At 38.2% G+C, this 17640-nt stretch overlaps 1 protein-coding gene across 10 annotated transcripts in view; it reads left to right on the forward strand.

Annotated features, from left to right (window-relative positions):
* Positions 1–17106, forward strand: part of LOC127438701 (TNF receptor-associated factor 5-like) — a 50787-nt gene extending 33681 nt beyond the window's left edge. For 9 of the 10 annotated variants that reach the window (XM_051694487.1, XM_051694488.1, XM_051694489.1 and 6 more), the window contains 5 exons: positions 1846–1920; positions 2012–2104; positions 2201–2320; positions 9732–9900; positions 14667–17106. In XM_051694487.1, coding sequence (XP_051550447.1) covers positions 1846–1920; positions 2012–2104; positions 2201–2320; positions 9732–9900; positions 14667–15232 — 1023 coding nt within the window. In that variant the 3' untranslated portion in view covers positions 15233–17106. The remainder of the gene's footprint in view (positions 1–1845; positions 1921–2011; positions 2105–2200; positions 2321–9731; positions 9901–14666) is intronic. The other variant, XM_051694495.1, reaches the window with a different exon arrangement.
* The last annotated feature ends 534 nt before the right edge of the window (positions 17107–17640 follow it).

Consider the following 17640-nt stretch of genomic DNA (forward strand, 5'->3'; position numbering starts at 1 on the left):
GGATTTGAACTTGCTACTCCAGGTGTGGTAGTCAGCATCTTTACTTGCTGAGCTACACAGGCCCCCCCCTCTAGATGGTATTTTCAAATAAACTGAATATTTTGGAAATGAACTTTGGAAAGTGAATATTTATTGTTGAATTTTTAATAATGAAATTCGTTGTGAAATGTTTCCAAATGAAATATTCAATGCTTAAAAATACAACCATGTTAAATTTCAGCCTCCTAAGATGCAAGCTCTGTAAATTCAACACATTTAAATGCAAGCACTGATAATACAATGTATTTATTTCTTCGATTAGAGCAATTCAACATGCTCTTATGCTTCAAAGACTTTAGTCATGAATTTACCTCCATACACCCTCATGATATCCCAGGTGTGTATAACTTTGTATGACTCTTCACCAGAACACATTTGAAGAAAAATAGAAAAATATCTTAGCTCAGTAGGCCCTTAAAATGCAAGTTAATGGTGATTTCTCTTTTGAAGGTCCAAAAATCACAGACAGTCAGCATAAACATCATCGATACGACTCCAGCGGTTAAATGTGTCTTCTAAAGCAATACGATTGCTTTTGGTGTGAAAAGAGAAATATTTAAACACTTTTTAACTATAATCCAATGCTTCAGGAGAGGGTGGAGTCCAAGCAGTCTCTCGTGTGATGTATTTGTGTTGCCATGGATACCGAGGTAATCTCACATTCTCCAATCAGTTGAGACATCCAGGATAAGCACACAAACGCACTATTGTGAGTAAAGAAACAGATAAATACAGATCTAAACTAAAACCAACCAAGCTACTGCACAACGTTCCTCCTCCTCAATTGGAAACAGTGCTGCTTTCCTGGCTGTGACGCACGTGCATCAGTTCTCGCGTGTTTCAAATGTCAATGTGATTATGTCGCACGTGCGTACTGCTGCTGACCGTAAACATGATTTAGAGTTAAAAAAATTATTAATTATTTATTCTTTTCACAACAAAAGCGATCGTGTTGCTTTAGAAAACATTAACAGCAGGTGTCATATGGATGAACTTTATACTGACTGTGATTTTTGGAGCTTCAAAAAAGAAATCAGTATTCACTTGCGTTTTAAGGACCTAGTGAGCTAGGACATTTTTATATTGTTCTGGTGAAAAAAGAAAGTCATACACACCTGGGATATCAAGAGGGTGAGTAAATAATGAGATAATTTTTATAAGGCACGGCAGCCCCTCAGCGCACCAGAGAAGGAGGTGGAAAAAAACATTGGTTATGGTTTATCAGGCGCTAAAATTTTGCTGGGTGCAGAACAATCTGGAATCATGTGTAGCAGTTACATCTTCAAAACTTATTCAAATATTAAAATCTCTGTAACACCTGCACTAAATAAAACTAGATGCAGCATTTGAAGTTGAAGAATTGAAGTTCTTTTTAACTTAACACGCTGTCTAAAAAATATGGGTGTTCTGTCCCATTTATATTTAAACTAATTACAAATCCAAACCTGACCCGAACGCAAAGTCATACCAAATCCGGACCGAAACCCGGCAGACCTTTACTCCAAAAAACGGTGAATAACTGTTGCGTGTAAATCTTGCAAGACTTTTTGCAGAGTGATGGTTACCAGAAGAAACCTTGGTATATAGATCAGTAAAACAAAATATATATTATCACCTAATTAATACCTAATTATTATCTAATTAATATTCATGAGCCAAACTGAAGGTTTCAGATGATTCCTACACCCCTGCTTTCCTTCTTTGATTATTTCATACCCTATTACAATAATGTTTATGCATTAAAAGCTGATGATCAGGCTTAAGATACTGTCATGTGCTCATTGCATGCATGCTGTTCCCCTGCAGCTGCAGGTGCATGCTGACGAGTGTTCTGAAGTGGAGACAGACTGCATTTATAAAAACTATGGCTGCACTGTCAGAGTAAGAAGTTTTACAAGCTTGATGTTAAAATTAAGTAAATTAAGTAAATGTGCACGTTTTGGAGATTTTACTCTTTGAACTCCTTCTCCAGGACAAACGATGGAAGGTTCTAGTTCATGAAAACACAGAGTTCAGTTCCCACGTAAGGCTTGTTCTGGAAAGTAACTCCAAACTTGAGAAACAGGTATAAAGCTGTTTAAATCAGTGACACTATATCATTGAAATTAAATTATATCAATGAAAAAGCATTTTGTGTAATTTAAACTGGTTTGTTTTGTAGGTGGAGCAGTTGCAGCAGGACATGCTGATCCAGCAGGGGGCGCTGAAGGACAAGAGTCTTTTGGTCAACAGTTTGGACAGAGACGTCACCTTGTGTGACAGCACACTTACCACCTTACAGGTGAATTTAGCCCCTGTCATTACTAAAAAAGTACAGAACACAAAAGGAGATTGCTTTAAAGAATGTTGACAGTGCTCATTTCCATTGTCATATATGGCAGTGATTCTCAACCAGGGGGCCAGGACCCACTAGGGGGCCTCAGCACACTTCCAAGGGAGCCTCAAGTTGACTTAAAATTAATTTAAAATAAGAAATATTAAAATAATTAAACTTAAATAAAATGCTAAAAAATACTTTAAGATCTATGCCTACAAATAATAAACAGACTCTTTCTGAAACTTCTAGAATAAAAAATTATCCATGATTAATTCATTTAATCAGACACATCTAGTTTAGGGCAAGGGTGTCTTCAAATATTGTCTTGCACGGGGGGGCCCTTGGAGTCAAAAAGGTTGAGAACCACTGATATATGGGACATTCCCTGGCATCCAATAGAGGGTGCTAGATTTATTGTGTCTTTTTTTGTAATTAAAATGTTTCACTAATTCAAATGTACACAAAATACATAATAAAACTAAACTTCTCTCTCCCCATCCCCTCCCCGAGAGTCCCCCAAAAACACTAAATAATTACCCCATTTCCTGACAAACAAGTCCCCAAACCCCAACCTTCTATTTGCCACCTCCTCGAAAGCTGTCACCCTCCCCATCTCTGCACACCACTCCGGAAATGATGGCACTCCATCCGACTTCCAACCCCTTAAAATAATTTGTCTGCCAATCATGATACTGGTCAGAACCCAATTATTTACATGTTTATCCCCCAAATTTATGACCACCCCATCGCCCAAAATACAAAGTCTGGGGCAAAGTAAAAATTTGAGTGTCCAAAACGTCACACAAACAACTCTGAACCTTTAACCAAAATTCTTGGATCTTAACACCCCCCAAAAGACAGGCTGTGTCTCCAACTTCTGATTGGCATCACCAGCAGAAAGGATGTGTCTTTAAGACCAAGCCTATACAATCTAGAGGGGGTCCAATAGAATCTATGTAAAATCTTGAATTGCAAAAGGTGCACCCTTGCATCTCTAGATGCAGACTTGATGTTATTTAGAATCCTAGCCCACACCCCCTCCTCCAGTACCAAATTTTAATATTTCTCCCATAATCTCTTGAGAGAAGTTGAAGCGCCGTCCCCCAGACTCTGAATTAGCAGGGAGTAATACACTGATGCCTCATGACCTTTTCCGCTTTAGGGGGGTGTGTGCTACTCCCAAAAACAATACAGAGCAGGTGGTGCAGCTGTAAATACCTATAAAACTGAGATCTGGGAATCCCAAAATGTTGAACCAAATTCTCAAAAGATGTCAACACCACTCTCATACAGGTCACCGAGTGTAGTAACCCCCTCACAATCCACTCTGACCAGCAGAAAGGGGACTTATTAATACATAATTGAGAGTTCAGCCATATGCTTGAGGCAACATTTAAATAAATGTCCGAATTAAACATTCTGGACACTTTTGTCCATACCGAGTGCAAATGCGAGATAACGGGGTGTGACTTAACTTCTCCGGTTAGTATAATAGAAAGACTTTGCAATGGCAAAATAGGGGCAAGAACTTCCTGTTCAATACAAAACCAGGGAGGGGCTCTCTCAGGTGGAAGCGACCAATGAGCCAAAAGTCTGAGACTGAATGCATAATAATAAAACAAAATCTTGTGTACACCTAGCCCACCTTTGTCAATCAGCCTATGTAACTTATTAAAATGCAATCTAGGACGCTTACCATTCAAAATGAAGGACTTCGCTATGCTAACAAATTGCTTAAAATAAAAGAGGGGGACATCAACAGGGAGAGACTGTAGCAGGTAGTTGAATTTTGGAATACAATTCATTTTAATAACATTAACCTTCCCAATCATTGATAAATGTAATGAAGCCCACCTGCCCACATCACTCAGAAACCTTTTTATTAAGGGGTCAAAATGAACTCTAACTAAATCACACAAATTTGATGGGAATAAAATGCCCAAATACTTAATGCCCTGTTTGGGTCACTGGAAGGCACCCAGCTGGAAAGCCTTTACTTGGCAGTACGCTGTCAGAGCCAAAGCTTCGGATTTAGACCAATTGACTCTGTATCCCGTGAACTTAGAAAAGGAATTAATAATTCTATGGAGGCAAGGCATAGATCTAGTGGGGTCGGAGACAAATAATAAAATATAATCTGCGTAAAGCAAAAGCTTATGTGCCATACCTCCCGCCACTACCCCTGGAAAATCATCTTCCCTTCTTATTGCGGCTGCTAATGGTTCCAGGGCAAGACAAAACAATAATGGGGAAAGATATCTGGATGGATACCCTATCCAGAGTAAAATAATCTGAAATTAATCCATTTGTTTGTACCGCTGCTACCGGGTGTCTATAAAGTAACTTAATCCATCCAATAAAAGTATTCCCGAACCCGTATATTTCCAAAATCTTAAAAAGATAATCCCATTCTACCATATCAAATGCCTTTTCGGCGTCAAGTGAGATGACCGCGACCGGATTCTGATCATTCGTCACTGACCACATGATATTGATGAAACACCTAATGTTATCAGAAGAGCTATGGCCCCAAATAAACCCCACCTGATCTATATGTATAAGAGATGTCATAACTTAATCGGTTAGCCAAAATTTTTGACAATATTTTAATATCTAGCTGGATCAGGGAAATTGGACGACAACTCTTACACTTGCTTGGATCTTTGTCTTTTTTAAGGATCAGACTGATCTGGGCTTGTGTCATGGTTGGAGGAAGCTTTCCATTCTTTAATGATTCTGTATAAACTTCTAACAAAAGTGGAGCCACTTCTGTAGCATAAGATCTAAAAAACTCAGCGGCAAAGCCATCTGGCCCCGGAGCCTTGCCTGTAGGCAAGGCCTTAATTACATTGCCAAGCTCCTCCAAGGTAATTTGTTTGCTCAGTCATCAGTTTAGGGAGTTCTGATGGTCCCACAAAGTTTCTAATATCTTCATCAGTAGATGAAGACATGGAACTATAGAGATCAAGATAGAATTCTTTAAAAGCATTATTAATATCAATGGCCGAGGTAAATATTTCACCACCAGCAGATTTCACTGAGGGAATGGTAGAAAAAGACTCTCTCTGCTTTATATATCTAGCCAAAAGCTTCCCTGCTTTGTCCCCCGACTCAAAGTATGACTGTCTTGCCCTGAATTACCAAAACTCCAACTTCCATGACAAAATAGTATTATATCTGTATTTCAATCGAGTCAATTCTCTGAGGCCATCAGACGACATTCGACACTTCAACTCTGCCTCTGCACTTTTAATTTTCCCTTCCAACTCCACGAGTTCTCGTGCTTTGGATTTTTTGATGAATGAGGCATACTGTATGATCCGACCCCTAAGAATTGCCTTAAGTGCCTCCCAAGCCACGCCCACAGTGGATACTGAGGACCAGTTGGTCTCCATATAAACATTGATTTCAGCCTTTAACATTTGTTGGAAATCAGGATTTTACAAAAGGGATACATTAAAGTACCAACTATATGATTTTGTTTTCTCCATATGAGGCAACACCTCTAAACTCACCAGGCGTGATCTGAGACTAAGTTGTTTCCAATTGAAAAATCAACAACAGGTGAAATGAAGGACTTAGATATCAAAACAAAAATCTATTCTAGAATAAATCTTATGGACTGATGAAAAAAATTTATAGTCCTTACCAGATGGGTTTAAAAGTCTCCAAATATCTGTAAGACCAAGATTTTTTACAAATCCTGTGAAGCGTCACTGTTGCTCTAGGGGGCTTACACGCTTTTGCTTCACTATGATCAAGGACTGAGTCCATCAAAAGATTAAAGTCTCCTCCCAATATTATATCATGAGTGGTGCCAACGGCTTGCAACATCCCTTCAAGATCTATAAAAAAGCCATGATCATCAGTGTTAGGTGCGTAAATATTAGCCAAAATCAACCTTTGCCCCTGAATTTCTGCTAAAACAATAATGACTCTTCCTAATTTATCTTTAATCTGTTTGAGATATTTGAATTGTAGATGTTTACTTATCAATGTAATGACCCCCCTGCTCTTACTTGAGCCAGCACTAAAGAAAGCATGTCCACCCCATATCTTCCCAAATTTTTCAGCTTCCTGCGGGGAAAGATGCGTTTCTTGAAGAAACACTATATCATATTTCTTACGTTTTAAGAAAATAAATAATCGTCCTTCTTTTTATGGGGTGCCCCAACCCATTCACATTCCACATGGAGAGAGATAATCCACTCATATTAACATTTGACATATGAGAAAAAATAGATTGTGTGTCAAAAAAAAAATTATAAAGACCACATTCCAACATTAGTGCAACAGTCAAACTCTGAACTTCCCCCTGAACCAAACAGAAAAAAGAAAAACGTGCGCATTAACCCTGCGCACGACAGCGCCCGGTGTCCATCCCTCTAAACTCAAACAGTCCATGTACACCTACGAGAGCCCCCGTGACAACTCTGCCACCGGCTTGCTCAAGTCCGGTGTTTCTATACAAATTTTCTGAGACAGAATGACATAACAGAAGAAAATCTGTTCAGTTTCCTCGGACAGTCAAACGAATGTTCAGTGAGCCTGCTGTTTATGAGTGCAGCAGATGACCTAATCCTTCCAATGTCCTGCAAAAAATACTCCACAAAACAAACTCCAGCCAATAGGAAGCATAAACACAAGGCACATGCAGATTCATCCACAACTGTCCCGAAGGAGTGTTATTCCACAAAACAAACTCCAGCGGCTAGGCAGAACCAGCACAAAAAAAAACTAAACAGGTACCCCATTTCCTTGGACGGTCAAGCGTATGTTCAGTGAGACAAGCTCACTTGGGAGCAACGTGAGAAACACACCATGATTTCCTCAGTCCATTGATTTTATGAAAGACATCGCTTGTTGTGGGCATGTAAATATTTTGTGGCCATCCTTAGGATCTATTCTCAATTTGGCTGGGTACACCAGTGCAAAAGCGACCTTCCATTGATGTAAGAGTTTCTTGAAGGTGTGTTATTCCACAAAACAAACTCCAGCCACTAGGCGGAACCAACACAAAAAAAAAAAAAAAAAAGGCACCCAGCTTCCTCAGACAGTCAAGTGTATGTTCAGTGAGTCAAGCTCACTTGGGAGCAACATGAAAATCACCAAATGGCTTACTCACCCGATTGTCTCTATAAAGGACAATGCTTGCTGTGGGCATGTAAATATTTTATGGCCATCCTTAGTATCCATTCTAAATTTAGCAGGAAACATCAGTGCAAAAGTGAACTTCCGTTGATGTAAGAGTTTCTTGCATTCCTTGAATCTACCACGTTTTGCTCTTGTTGAATTCGCAATGTCTGGGAACTAGAAAATGTTGGGGTTCTTCCAAGAAAGCCTTCCTTTACTCCTCACCTCGCGTAACACGAGATCTTTATCGGATAATCTCAGAAATTTTGCCAGAATTGATCAGGGCATGTCTCCTTCCACGGATCTCCGAGCCAGCTCTCAAGGTCTTCCAACGTTTCCCAAACACGTTCCAAATCTACTTTGGTCGCTAGTGGGTTAGCAGCTAATTCCCTCTCCGATGACTCCAGATAATTGATCTGTTTCTCAACGTCCCCGATTCTTGTAACCAACTCAGAGAATTTCGTCTCCATGGAAGTTATCGATCGACTTATTACCGCAAGATCCTCCAAGTCCACCACAACCTTCGTCAACATCACCGACATGTTGGACAGTTGACGCTGAATTTGACTCTCTCCTATTGTGTGTCTTTTATTTTGAAATTCTACCCTAACTCTAGTCTTGTTACTATTCTTATTAACCTTGTAAGTTTTTGTGTAAATATTGCCCTCTTGTTCTCTGTGTCTTGGTCAGTTCTTGTCCTTTTAAGGCTGTTATGTTGAAATGTTCTGTATTTGTGGTTTCTAGTTTCTTGTGTTTATTTGGCCTTTTATTAAAGCTGCACTTGGATCCGCATCTTGCTTGTCCAGACTCCATGCATTGCATCCATACAATGAAAGCATAGTTCATCCAAAAATGAAAAATCTCTCATTATTTACTCACCCTTAGATATCCCAGGCATGTATGACTTTCTTTCTTCACACATTTGAAGAAAAAATTTAAAATATCTAAGCTCAGTAGATCCTTAAAATGCAAGTAGATGGTGATCAGACTTTTGAAGCACCAAAAATCACAGACAGTCAGCATAAACGTCATCCATAGGATTCCAGCTGTTAAATTAATGTCTTCTAAAGTGACACGGTTGTTTTTTGGTGCAAAAAAGATAAATATTTAAATACTTTTTTTTAACTGTAAATCATGGTTCCAGTCAGCAGCAGTATGTGCGTGTGACATAATCGCATTGGCATTTGAAACATGCGAGAGCTGACGCATGTGCGTCACAGCCGGAAGATCAGTGCTGTTTACAACTTAGGAGGAGGAACGCTGTACAGAAGCTTCATTGGTTTGGGTTTAGATCTGTTATTTTCTGTTTCTTTACTCACAATGGTGCATTTGTGTGCTCATCCTGGATGTCTCAACCGAGTGGAGAACGTGAGATTACATCTGTATCATGGCAACGCAAATACGTCATACGAGAGACCGTGTAATCTTCACCCTCTCATGAAGTCTAATTGAAGGGATGATTTATAGTTAAACAGTACTTAAATATTCATATTTTTTCATATCAAAAGTGATCGTGTCACTTTAGAAGACATTAATTTAACCACTGGAGTCATATGGATGACGTTTATGCTGACTGTCTATGATTTTTGGAGCTTCAAAAGAGAAAGCTCCATTCACTTGCATTTTAAGGACATACTGAGCTAAGAAATTTTTCTATTTTTCTTCAAATATGTTCTGGTGAAGAAAGAAAGTCATAAACACCTGGGATATCATGAGGATGAGTAAATAATGAGAGAATTTTCATTTTAGGGTGAACTATCCCTTTAAATGTTTCTCTTTATGTTTCCAGTTAGCATGCTAAAATGCTAACGAATAGTCTGCTACACTAACATTCCATCATGCAGTCCTACAGTTCGATTATCCTACTAAGGTAACATATTCAGCACTAGTACTTCAAATATTTGTATCTATACATTCAATTTAGTTTTATATGGTAAATGGATATGGTAATACTGTGCTAACAGATCGTTTTTACGTTATCAACTGCAACAGGTATTGGGACACTACAACAGAAAAAAGGACTCTATTGAACAGGCGTTACAAGTAACCACCCTAGGGGCACACTATTATATGGGGGGACTCAATTCTTTAAGACACTGGCCACAAAAAAATGCAATTTGCAACACATCTGGTGGTGTGGCCCGGCCCAACCGGCCCCTATGAAGAGACTCCATTGGTGTTTTTGGTAAATGTGTCTTATCGCATCTTATTGTTTGGTGTATGGTCTGTGTTTGTGTGTCAGAGGTCTGTGGAGGAGCAGAGAGTGCACATCAGCAGTGTGCAGCGTGAACTGCGTGATCTCCGGGATGTTTTAGGGTCTGAGCTGAATGAAGAGCTCCCGAGTCTCCGAGCATCACTGGACTCACTCAGACAACAGGTGGCCGTCGCTGAAAGCCTCAGGGAACACCTGGGTGAGTCACTCCTTATTGAACACATGAAAGCTCATTTAGTACTCCCAGAAGTAGCTATTGGACAAGACAGGACATACTCCACACATGTATGTTAACGGTAAATGAAAATGTATCTAGCTACACAAGCTAGATTTCTGGATTTCGATTCTGAATTAAGTCAAAGAACAATTCATAACACGATGCAAGTATATTACATTCTCACTGTTGCTTCAAGGTGCGCAATAGTGGGTATTAGCATAAACTTGTTTTAGCATAAACAAAGTTTTCTTCTATGGGCAGTTTTCTCTTTCAGGTCAACTACTGCATGGCGAAGCAAAAGTTTAAACAGAATCTTACTGAGCAAAGTTGTAGGGCTGTCAATCAATTAAAAAGTTTAATTGAAATAATTACATGATATGCTGGTTATTTAATTAAATGTGTCGATCAATGCAATCAAGCACATAATTTGTTGAAAAAAGCCCCCAAATGAAAAAAATTCCAAGACATGCCAGACAAAAACAATGAATAGACAAAATTTGGCTTTAGAAGTCAATATATTGTGTTTTATTGCAATGTAATCAGTATTGGATAAGGTACTCGGGAAGTAATCCACTAGAAATTACTCATTACTTTGCTACAATTGTAATCAGATTACTTCACTGATTATGTCATTGGAAAAAATAATCCCATTACTAATTACTTTACTCTTTAGCAGGGGTGTTTCTAGACTTGTTTCATTACTGGTGCACAGGCCCCCCAAGAATTCTGATAGTGTCAACTTATTTTGTAGGTGGGCACAGGAGAATGCTATTTTACTTTATTTATTTATTCAAAAAAACAGCACCACTGTGTTCAATTATGGGGACTTAGTGAGCATCTTTTAAAAAAAAAAAAAAATTTTTGTTATACTATTGTGTAGCATTATTTTAACTATGGGCTACAAATGATTTCACTAGCTCAATATTACAGCTGCATTTACAATAAAGGGCCAAATGGTTACTGTTTAATTGATGGCAATGACAAACTCCATATTTGTATACAGTTGTGCTCAAAAGTTTGCATACCCTGGGAGAAATTGTGAAATTTTGGCATTGATTTTGAAAATATGATTGATCATGCAAAAAAAAAACTGTCTTTTATTTAAGGATAGTGATCATATGAAGCCATTTATTATCACATAGTTGTTTGGCTCCTTTTTAAATCATAATGATAACAGAAATCACCCAAATGGCCCTGATCAAAAGTTTACATACCCTTGAATGTTTGGCCTTGTTACAGACACACAAGGTGACACACACAGGTTTAAATGGCAATTAAAGGTTAATTTCCCACACCTGTGGCTTTTTAAATTGCAATTAGTGTCTGTGTATAAATAGTCAATGAGTTTGTTAGCTCTCACATGGATGCACTGAGCAGGCTAGATACTGAGCCATGGGGAGTAGAAAAGAACTTTCAAAAGACCTGCGTAACAAGGTAACAGAACTTTATAAAGATGGAAAAGGATATAAAAAGATATCCAAAGCCTTGAAAATGCCAGTCAGTACTGTTCAATCACTTATTAAGAAGTGGAAAATTCAGGGATCTCTTGATACCAAGCCAAGGTCAGGTAGACCAAGAAAGATTTCAGCCACAACTGCCAGAAGAATTGTTCGGGATACAAAGAAAAACCCACAGATAACCTCAGGAGAAATACTGGCTGCTCTGGAAAAAGATGGTGTGGTTGTTTCTAGAAGCACAATACGACGATACTTGAACAAAAATGAGCTGCAAGGTCGAGTTGCCAGAAAGAAGCCTTTACTGCGCCAATGCCACAAAAAAGCCCGGTTACAATATGCCCGACAACACCTTGACATGCCTCACAGCTTCTGGCACACTGTAATTTGGAGTGACGAGACCAAAATAGAGCTTTATGGTCACAACCATAAGCGCTATGTTTGGAAAGAGGCCAACAAGGCCTGTAGTGAAAAGAATACCATCCACACTGTGAAGCATGGTGGTGGCTCACTGATGTTTTGGGGGTGTGTGAGCTCTAAAGGCACGGGGAATCTTGCGAAAATTGATGGCAAGATGAATGCAGCATGTTATCAGAAAATACTGCCAGGCAATTTGCATTCTTCTGCACAAAAGCTGCGCATGGGACATTCTTGGACTTTCCTGCATGACAGTGACTCTAAGCACAAGGCTAAGTTGACCCTCCAGTGGTTACAGCAGAAGAAGGTGAAGGTTCTGGAGTGGGCATCACAGTCTTCTGACCTTAATATCATCGAGCCACTCTGGGGAGATCTCAAACGTGTGGTTCATGCAAGACGACCAAAGACTTTGCATGACCTGGAGGCATTTTGCCAAGACGAATGGGCAGCTATACCACCTGCAAGAATTTGGGGCCTCATAGACAACTATTACAAAAGACTGCACGCTGTCATTGATGCTAAAGGGGGCAATACACAGTATTAAGAACTAAGGGTATGCAGACTTTTGAACAGGGGTCATTTAATTTTTGCTTTGTTGCCATGTTTTGTTTTATGATTGTGCCATTCTGTTATAACCTACAGTTGAATATGAATCCCATAAGAAATAAAAGAAATGTGTTTTGCCTGCTCACTCATGTTTTCTTTAAAAATGGTACATATATTACCAATTCTCCAAGGGTATGCAAACTTTTGAGCACAACTGTACCTTGGAACTTACAAACAATAACAAGTCATGTTAAAGGCAATCGAATGGGACACTCTTCCTCAACGAATTGTAGTTGTCTTGCCACAATCATTACCTTGAATCTCCTCTCTGCTCTTTCCTTTATAATGTTCACCCTGTTCTTCTCCTTCTCTTTTTACTGACAAATATGAAACATTTCAGAATTCTCCTGATTTGCTAACACATTACATTTTTTATTTAATTAATAATTTCCTTATTTCTTTATATTTTCTGACAATTAATTTTGCCAATGTTTAGAAGTACACTATGGTAGATGACCTTAAAGCTTGTAGATATGGACTAAAACCAGCAAAGCTTTCATTTTGATATTCTGGGGTCATTAAATACATACCACATTCCACCCCATCTGCCAAATCTATTTTTAGCAACATACTCATTACTCCCACATCTTAAATTTTCCTCAAACTTTCTGTTAGGAATAGTGTAACATGCCAAAATTGAAAAGGAAATAAAATTTCCAACTGCTTAAAAACATATACTGTAAGTAGACTAATGACCTTTGCACTTATATTTAATTGCAAAATATTTACACTTAAATATAAAGTTTGTTATCACAGCATATCTTGTGGTTTGCTTATTACTTTATTATTCTTAGTTTTTATAAGGTTATATAGGTTGCATCAAATTTATACAAGTTAGTAGGGGAGAGCAGGAAAAATTCTGTTTTTATTTATTTTTTTTTGCTTATTTATATTTAGAAAATATGAAGCCTAAACATAAAGCATATTAAACATACATATTTGACATGTCAGCAGTTAATACATGTGTGAATTAAATTTAAACCCAATTGAGTTAGTAACAATTAAGCTAAAAGTGCATGATGTGCATGATTCATTACTCCTTGGCTGTATAACAATGCAACAGTGTTATTCAATATAAAACAACTCAAGTCAAAATCAAACACTAGAAATCCTCAGATTATGAAGGATGGGCTGTAGGCAAGGCAAGGCAAGTTTATTCATGGAGCACATGTCATACACAATGGTAATCCAAAGTGCTTTTCATAAAAATGATAAAGAAAATACAAGATACATAAAAATCAATTTTAAAACCAATTAAGAATGAGAAATAAGAAAACAGAAATAAAACTCTACAGTGCAATCGTGCAGCACAGTGCTCAGTCAGTAAATGCACAGCTAAACAGATGTGTTTTCAGTTTTCAGTTTCAAATATGACCTCTTCTGGAATCTGGTTCCAGCTGCTGGTGGCATAATAGCTAAATGCTGTTTCACCTTGTTTTGAGTGAACCCTTCGTATCTCTAACTGACTTGATCCTAATCATCTGAGAGATCTGTTAGGTTTATATAACAAGCATATCTGCAATGTATTTAGGTCCTAGGCCATTGAGTGATTTATAAACATTTAATAGTACCTTAAAATCAATTAAAACCTAAATATTTCTATTTGCAGGTATTCTTATTGTTCTTCTTCCTTTTTCTCCCCAATGAGAGTTTAAGGCAGCACCAGGAAGCATACGTAGTAAAATTATCATATTTGGCACACTGATAGGGGTTGTTATGAATAGCCCCCAGACTAGGTTTGGGGTGTTCTGATTATATTCCTCATGGTGATTTTAATGCGTCACTTACAAAATATTTTCGAACTACTAGACCATTGGTCCAATTTGCACAAAACGCCGCATCTAGAGACCCTCATTGACAAGTTATTAAAATAATTTGTCAAATCGTTTAGACGATATAAGCCAATAAAGTTTTTGGCTGTGGCCCAATTCACTTATCAACCTACAATATATCTTCTGAACAATTTGACTTTTGATTCAAGCCAATACAGTTGCAAAGATATTACCGAAAAATGTAAAAGTGTCAGATGGGGGTGTGTGTACACCTGTATGGAGGAGGGGATTTGGGACCACTCTGCCAAATTTGACATCTCTAGGACTTACGGTTTTTGCTGCCTAGATGCCTAGACACAGGAATTTATGTCTGCATTTGCATACTTGAAGAGAGTATGTTTCAGGCCACAAAATTTCTACTAGCCCCACACAATAATATACAAAAATGTTCCTTGTAGAAACACTTCTGAAACAGTGTTTGTGTGTTTGTGTCTCTCAGGTGTGCTAGAACAAACGTGTCAGCGGCATACGCGTTTGTTGGACATCCACGTGGAACAGCTGCAATGTAACGAGCAGCGTTTTCGGCAACTCGAATCCACCTCCTACAACGGCAAGCTCATTTGGAAAGTGCGCGACTACTGGCGGCGTAAAGAAGCCGCCGCTCCACTCAACTCTACCCCCTTCTACACCAGCCACAGCGGCTACAAGCTCAGTGTGCGGGCGTACCTCGGTGGCGACAGCTCTGGGAGAGGCACCCACCTGTCGCTCTATGTCACAATAATGCGTGGAGACTTCGACTCCCTCTTACCATGGCCATTCCGTCAGAACATCACGCTAACATTGCTGGATCAGAGCGGATCGCGGAACCACGTGACCAGTGCTTTCTCCCCTGACGCCGGCAGTGATAGCTTTCGCCGCCCAACGTCTGATACTAATGTGGCCACTGGTTTCCCGCGATTCATCTCTCACAGTGACTTGGAGACACCTCGGAATGCTGTTTATGTGAGAGACGACACACTGTTCATCAAAGTGAAGGTGGACACAACAGGATTGGATGACTTGTAGTTTTACGCGCACTGAATTTTCACATTAGGAAAAATCCAAAAATCTGAATGGCTTGAAATGATAGCCTGAGTCATGATTCCGCATTTGATTTGTAAACTTGGTGTGACTCCATTTAGTGTCATATCAATACTGGCTGAAGATTTTTCAAACATTATAGAAGTCATTCATATTGTGCAGTATCTTTTTAGCACTGTAACTTAAATTCTTATGTTTTAATTTAAGGATTTCTTTATATATATATATATATATATATATATATATATATATATATATATATATATATATATATATATATATATATATAAAGGCAAACTTTCAGAAATATGCCCTGGTCAAGCTCAGGCATTTCAGTTTTATTAATTATAAATTGATTATTTACACAATTGCAAGATAATTACCAAGATGCCTAACTGGATGGAAATAGATTAACAGGATGTAAAATAACCAGATGAAAATAATTAGCTAAAGTTAGCCATTGCTCAGTAATGGGTAAAGAGTTAGCTTAGTAAGAGTTAGAATAGTAAAAGTAAAACATCTGGACGTGTTACGGTAATGAGAGTTTAGGGGTAAAATGTGATAAAAATGTCCTGAAAATGTTGTCACAATGCTAAAAATCTTAATGTTCCTAAATGTAGGCTTTATTTTATTTATGCAAAAAATAATTACATTTTTCTATATATTGATTTGGGAAAAAATATGACTAGGACATTTTCTTGACAGGTTTCATGAGAATCACCCAAGTAACTAATATAACTTCCATTTTTAATATTTTATTGAATACATTAAGACTTCTGTAATATGGGGATATTAAATTGTATTGCATAATAGGAATGATCCAAAGAGTGCTGAATATAATTGTTGTAGTAACAATGGCTGTTTAGATGCACAGATTTTCGTCAAGCCAAATCAATTCAATTTTGTGAATGTATTTCTGAATGAAATTTGTACCCTAAATTCTGCAATGCAATGAGAAAATCCATTTTAAAATGTACCACATATATTCTGAAAAGCATTTCTGTACATTGAAAGACTCGAAACGTACTCTGCGCAAGTACATGAATGCGAATGCTGCTAGCCATCCAAGCTCGATTTTGTGCATCATTTCATTTCTGAAACGTGTCTACGTGTAACGCAATGCAAGTACGCACTGCAATCTCTGCATTGCCACAAGAGGCACTATAGTGGAGATTTGCATGTCTTATATGGTCATTTCTTTCAGTCGTGTTAATTGTGATAATCTTTATCTCAAGTTAGTTCAATTTACAAGGTATCTTTGAATCAGTTTGTGAAGGCAGCTGGATTGAAAGATTTAAATTAAAATTACTCTTATATTTAACTGTTTACTTAAGATCTGCACCACTTTTTGCAATCAAAATATACATTTCATTTGAATACATTTTTAGACATTTCTATTTTTTATTGAGGTATTACGTGAAGGTATTTTATTCTGAGCTGTCAGTTGGATCATTGATGGATTATTTGCTTGCAAGATGCTTACCTTGGGTGGTCTTGTGAAAATGTTTTGCAAGTAAAGACAACAACTGAAGCTAAGACATGCTAAATGAGGAACGCTTATAACAACGCTGATTACATTTAAGCCCTGTAATGAGTTGTTTTTTTAGCAACAGTTTATGTATGAAATGTCATTCAGAAGACCATTTAGGTCATAAGTACTGTACTGTATGTCTGGTAGAGTTTAGTCAAACTGGACTTTGTTGACGACATCTTGCCACTCATCCTAGGGTCCTCATCAGTTGTCTGATGATGGGGATTGCTTATTGTTTCAAGTTGTTATACAGTTAGCTTGATGGTTGGGTTAAAAATACAGGAGAATCTAACAAATGGAAAGTCTTAGCTTTTTTTTTTTTTTTTTTTACAAAATAATTTCAGGCAGTTTGTTGATGAAAGGTGTGCTGCTACTTTTCTAAGCAATCGGACATACAATTTTTACCTGGCGGATGATAAAACGGGCCAAACATTTCACAGATTTATAAGAGGATCACAGAGACTTGGAGGTGAGCTCTTTTGAGCCAGTAAGCAACCACCTAGAAATTCCATAGCAACCACCTAGAACACCCTAGCAACTGCATATACATGTGTTAAAAACCTCTTAAAACACCTTTGCATGCCATAGTGATCCCTGGCACTGGAGCCGGACCCAGAATCACAACTACTACTACTACTGCCCAGTTCGCCACTACTAGCGAACACTTCTATGGCACACTTGTGGCAAAAACGAAGAGTTTGCCGCAAAGCTCATTTGGATTTGAAAATGATAAGTGGCAAATTTGCCACAGGGGGATGCCAGAACTTTTTCTGTTCTGACAGATTTTTGTAAGGGTTGAGCCAATAAGCAACCACCCAGAACACCCATGCAACTGCATAGAAATGTGCTAAAAACTACTCGT

This window comes from Myxocyprinus asiaticus, chromosome 50, assembly GCF_019703515.2.
Source record: "Myxocyprinus asiaticus isolate MX2 ecotype Aquarium Trade chromosome 50, UBuf_Myxa_2, whole genome shotgun sequence".
NCBI lineage: Eukaryota > Metazoa > Chordata > Actinopteri > Cypriniformes > Catostomidae > Myxocyprinus > Myxocyprinus asiaticus.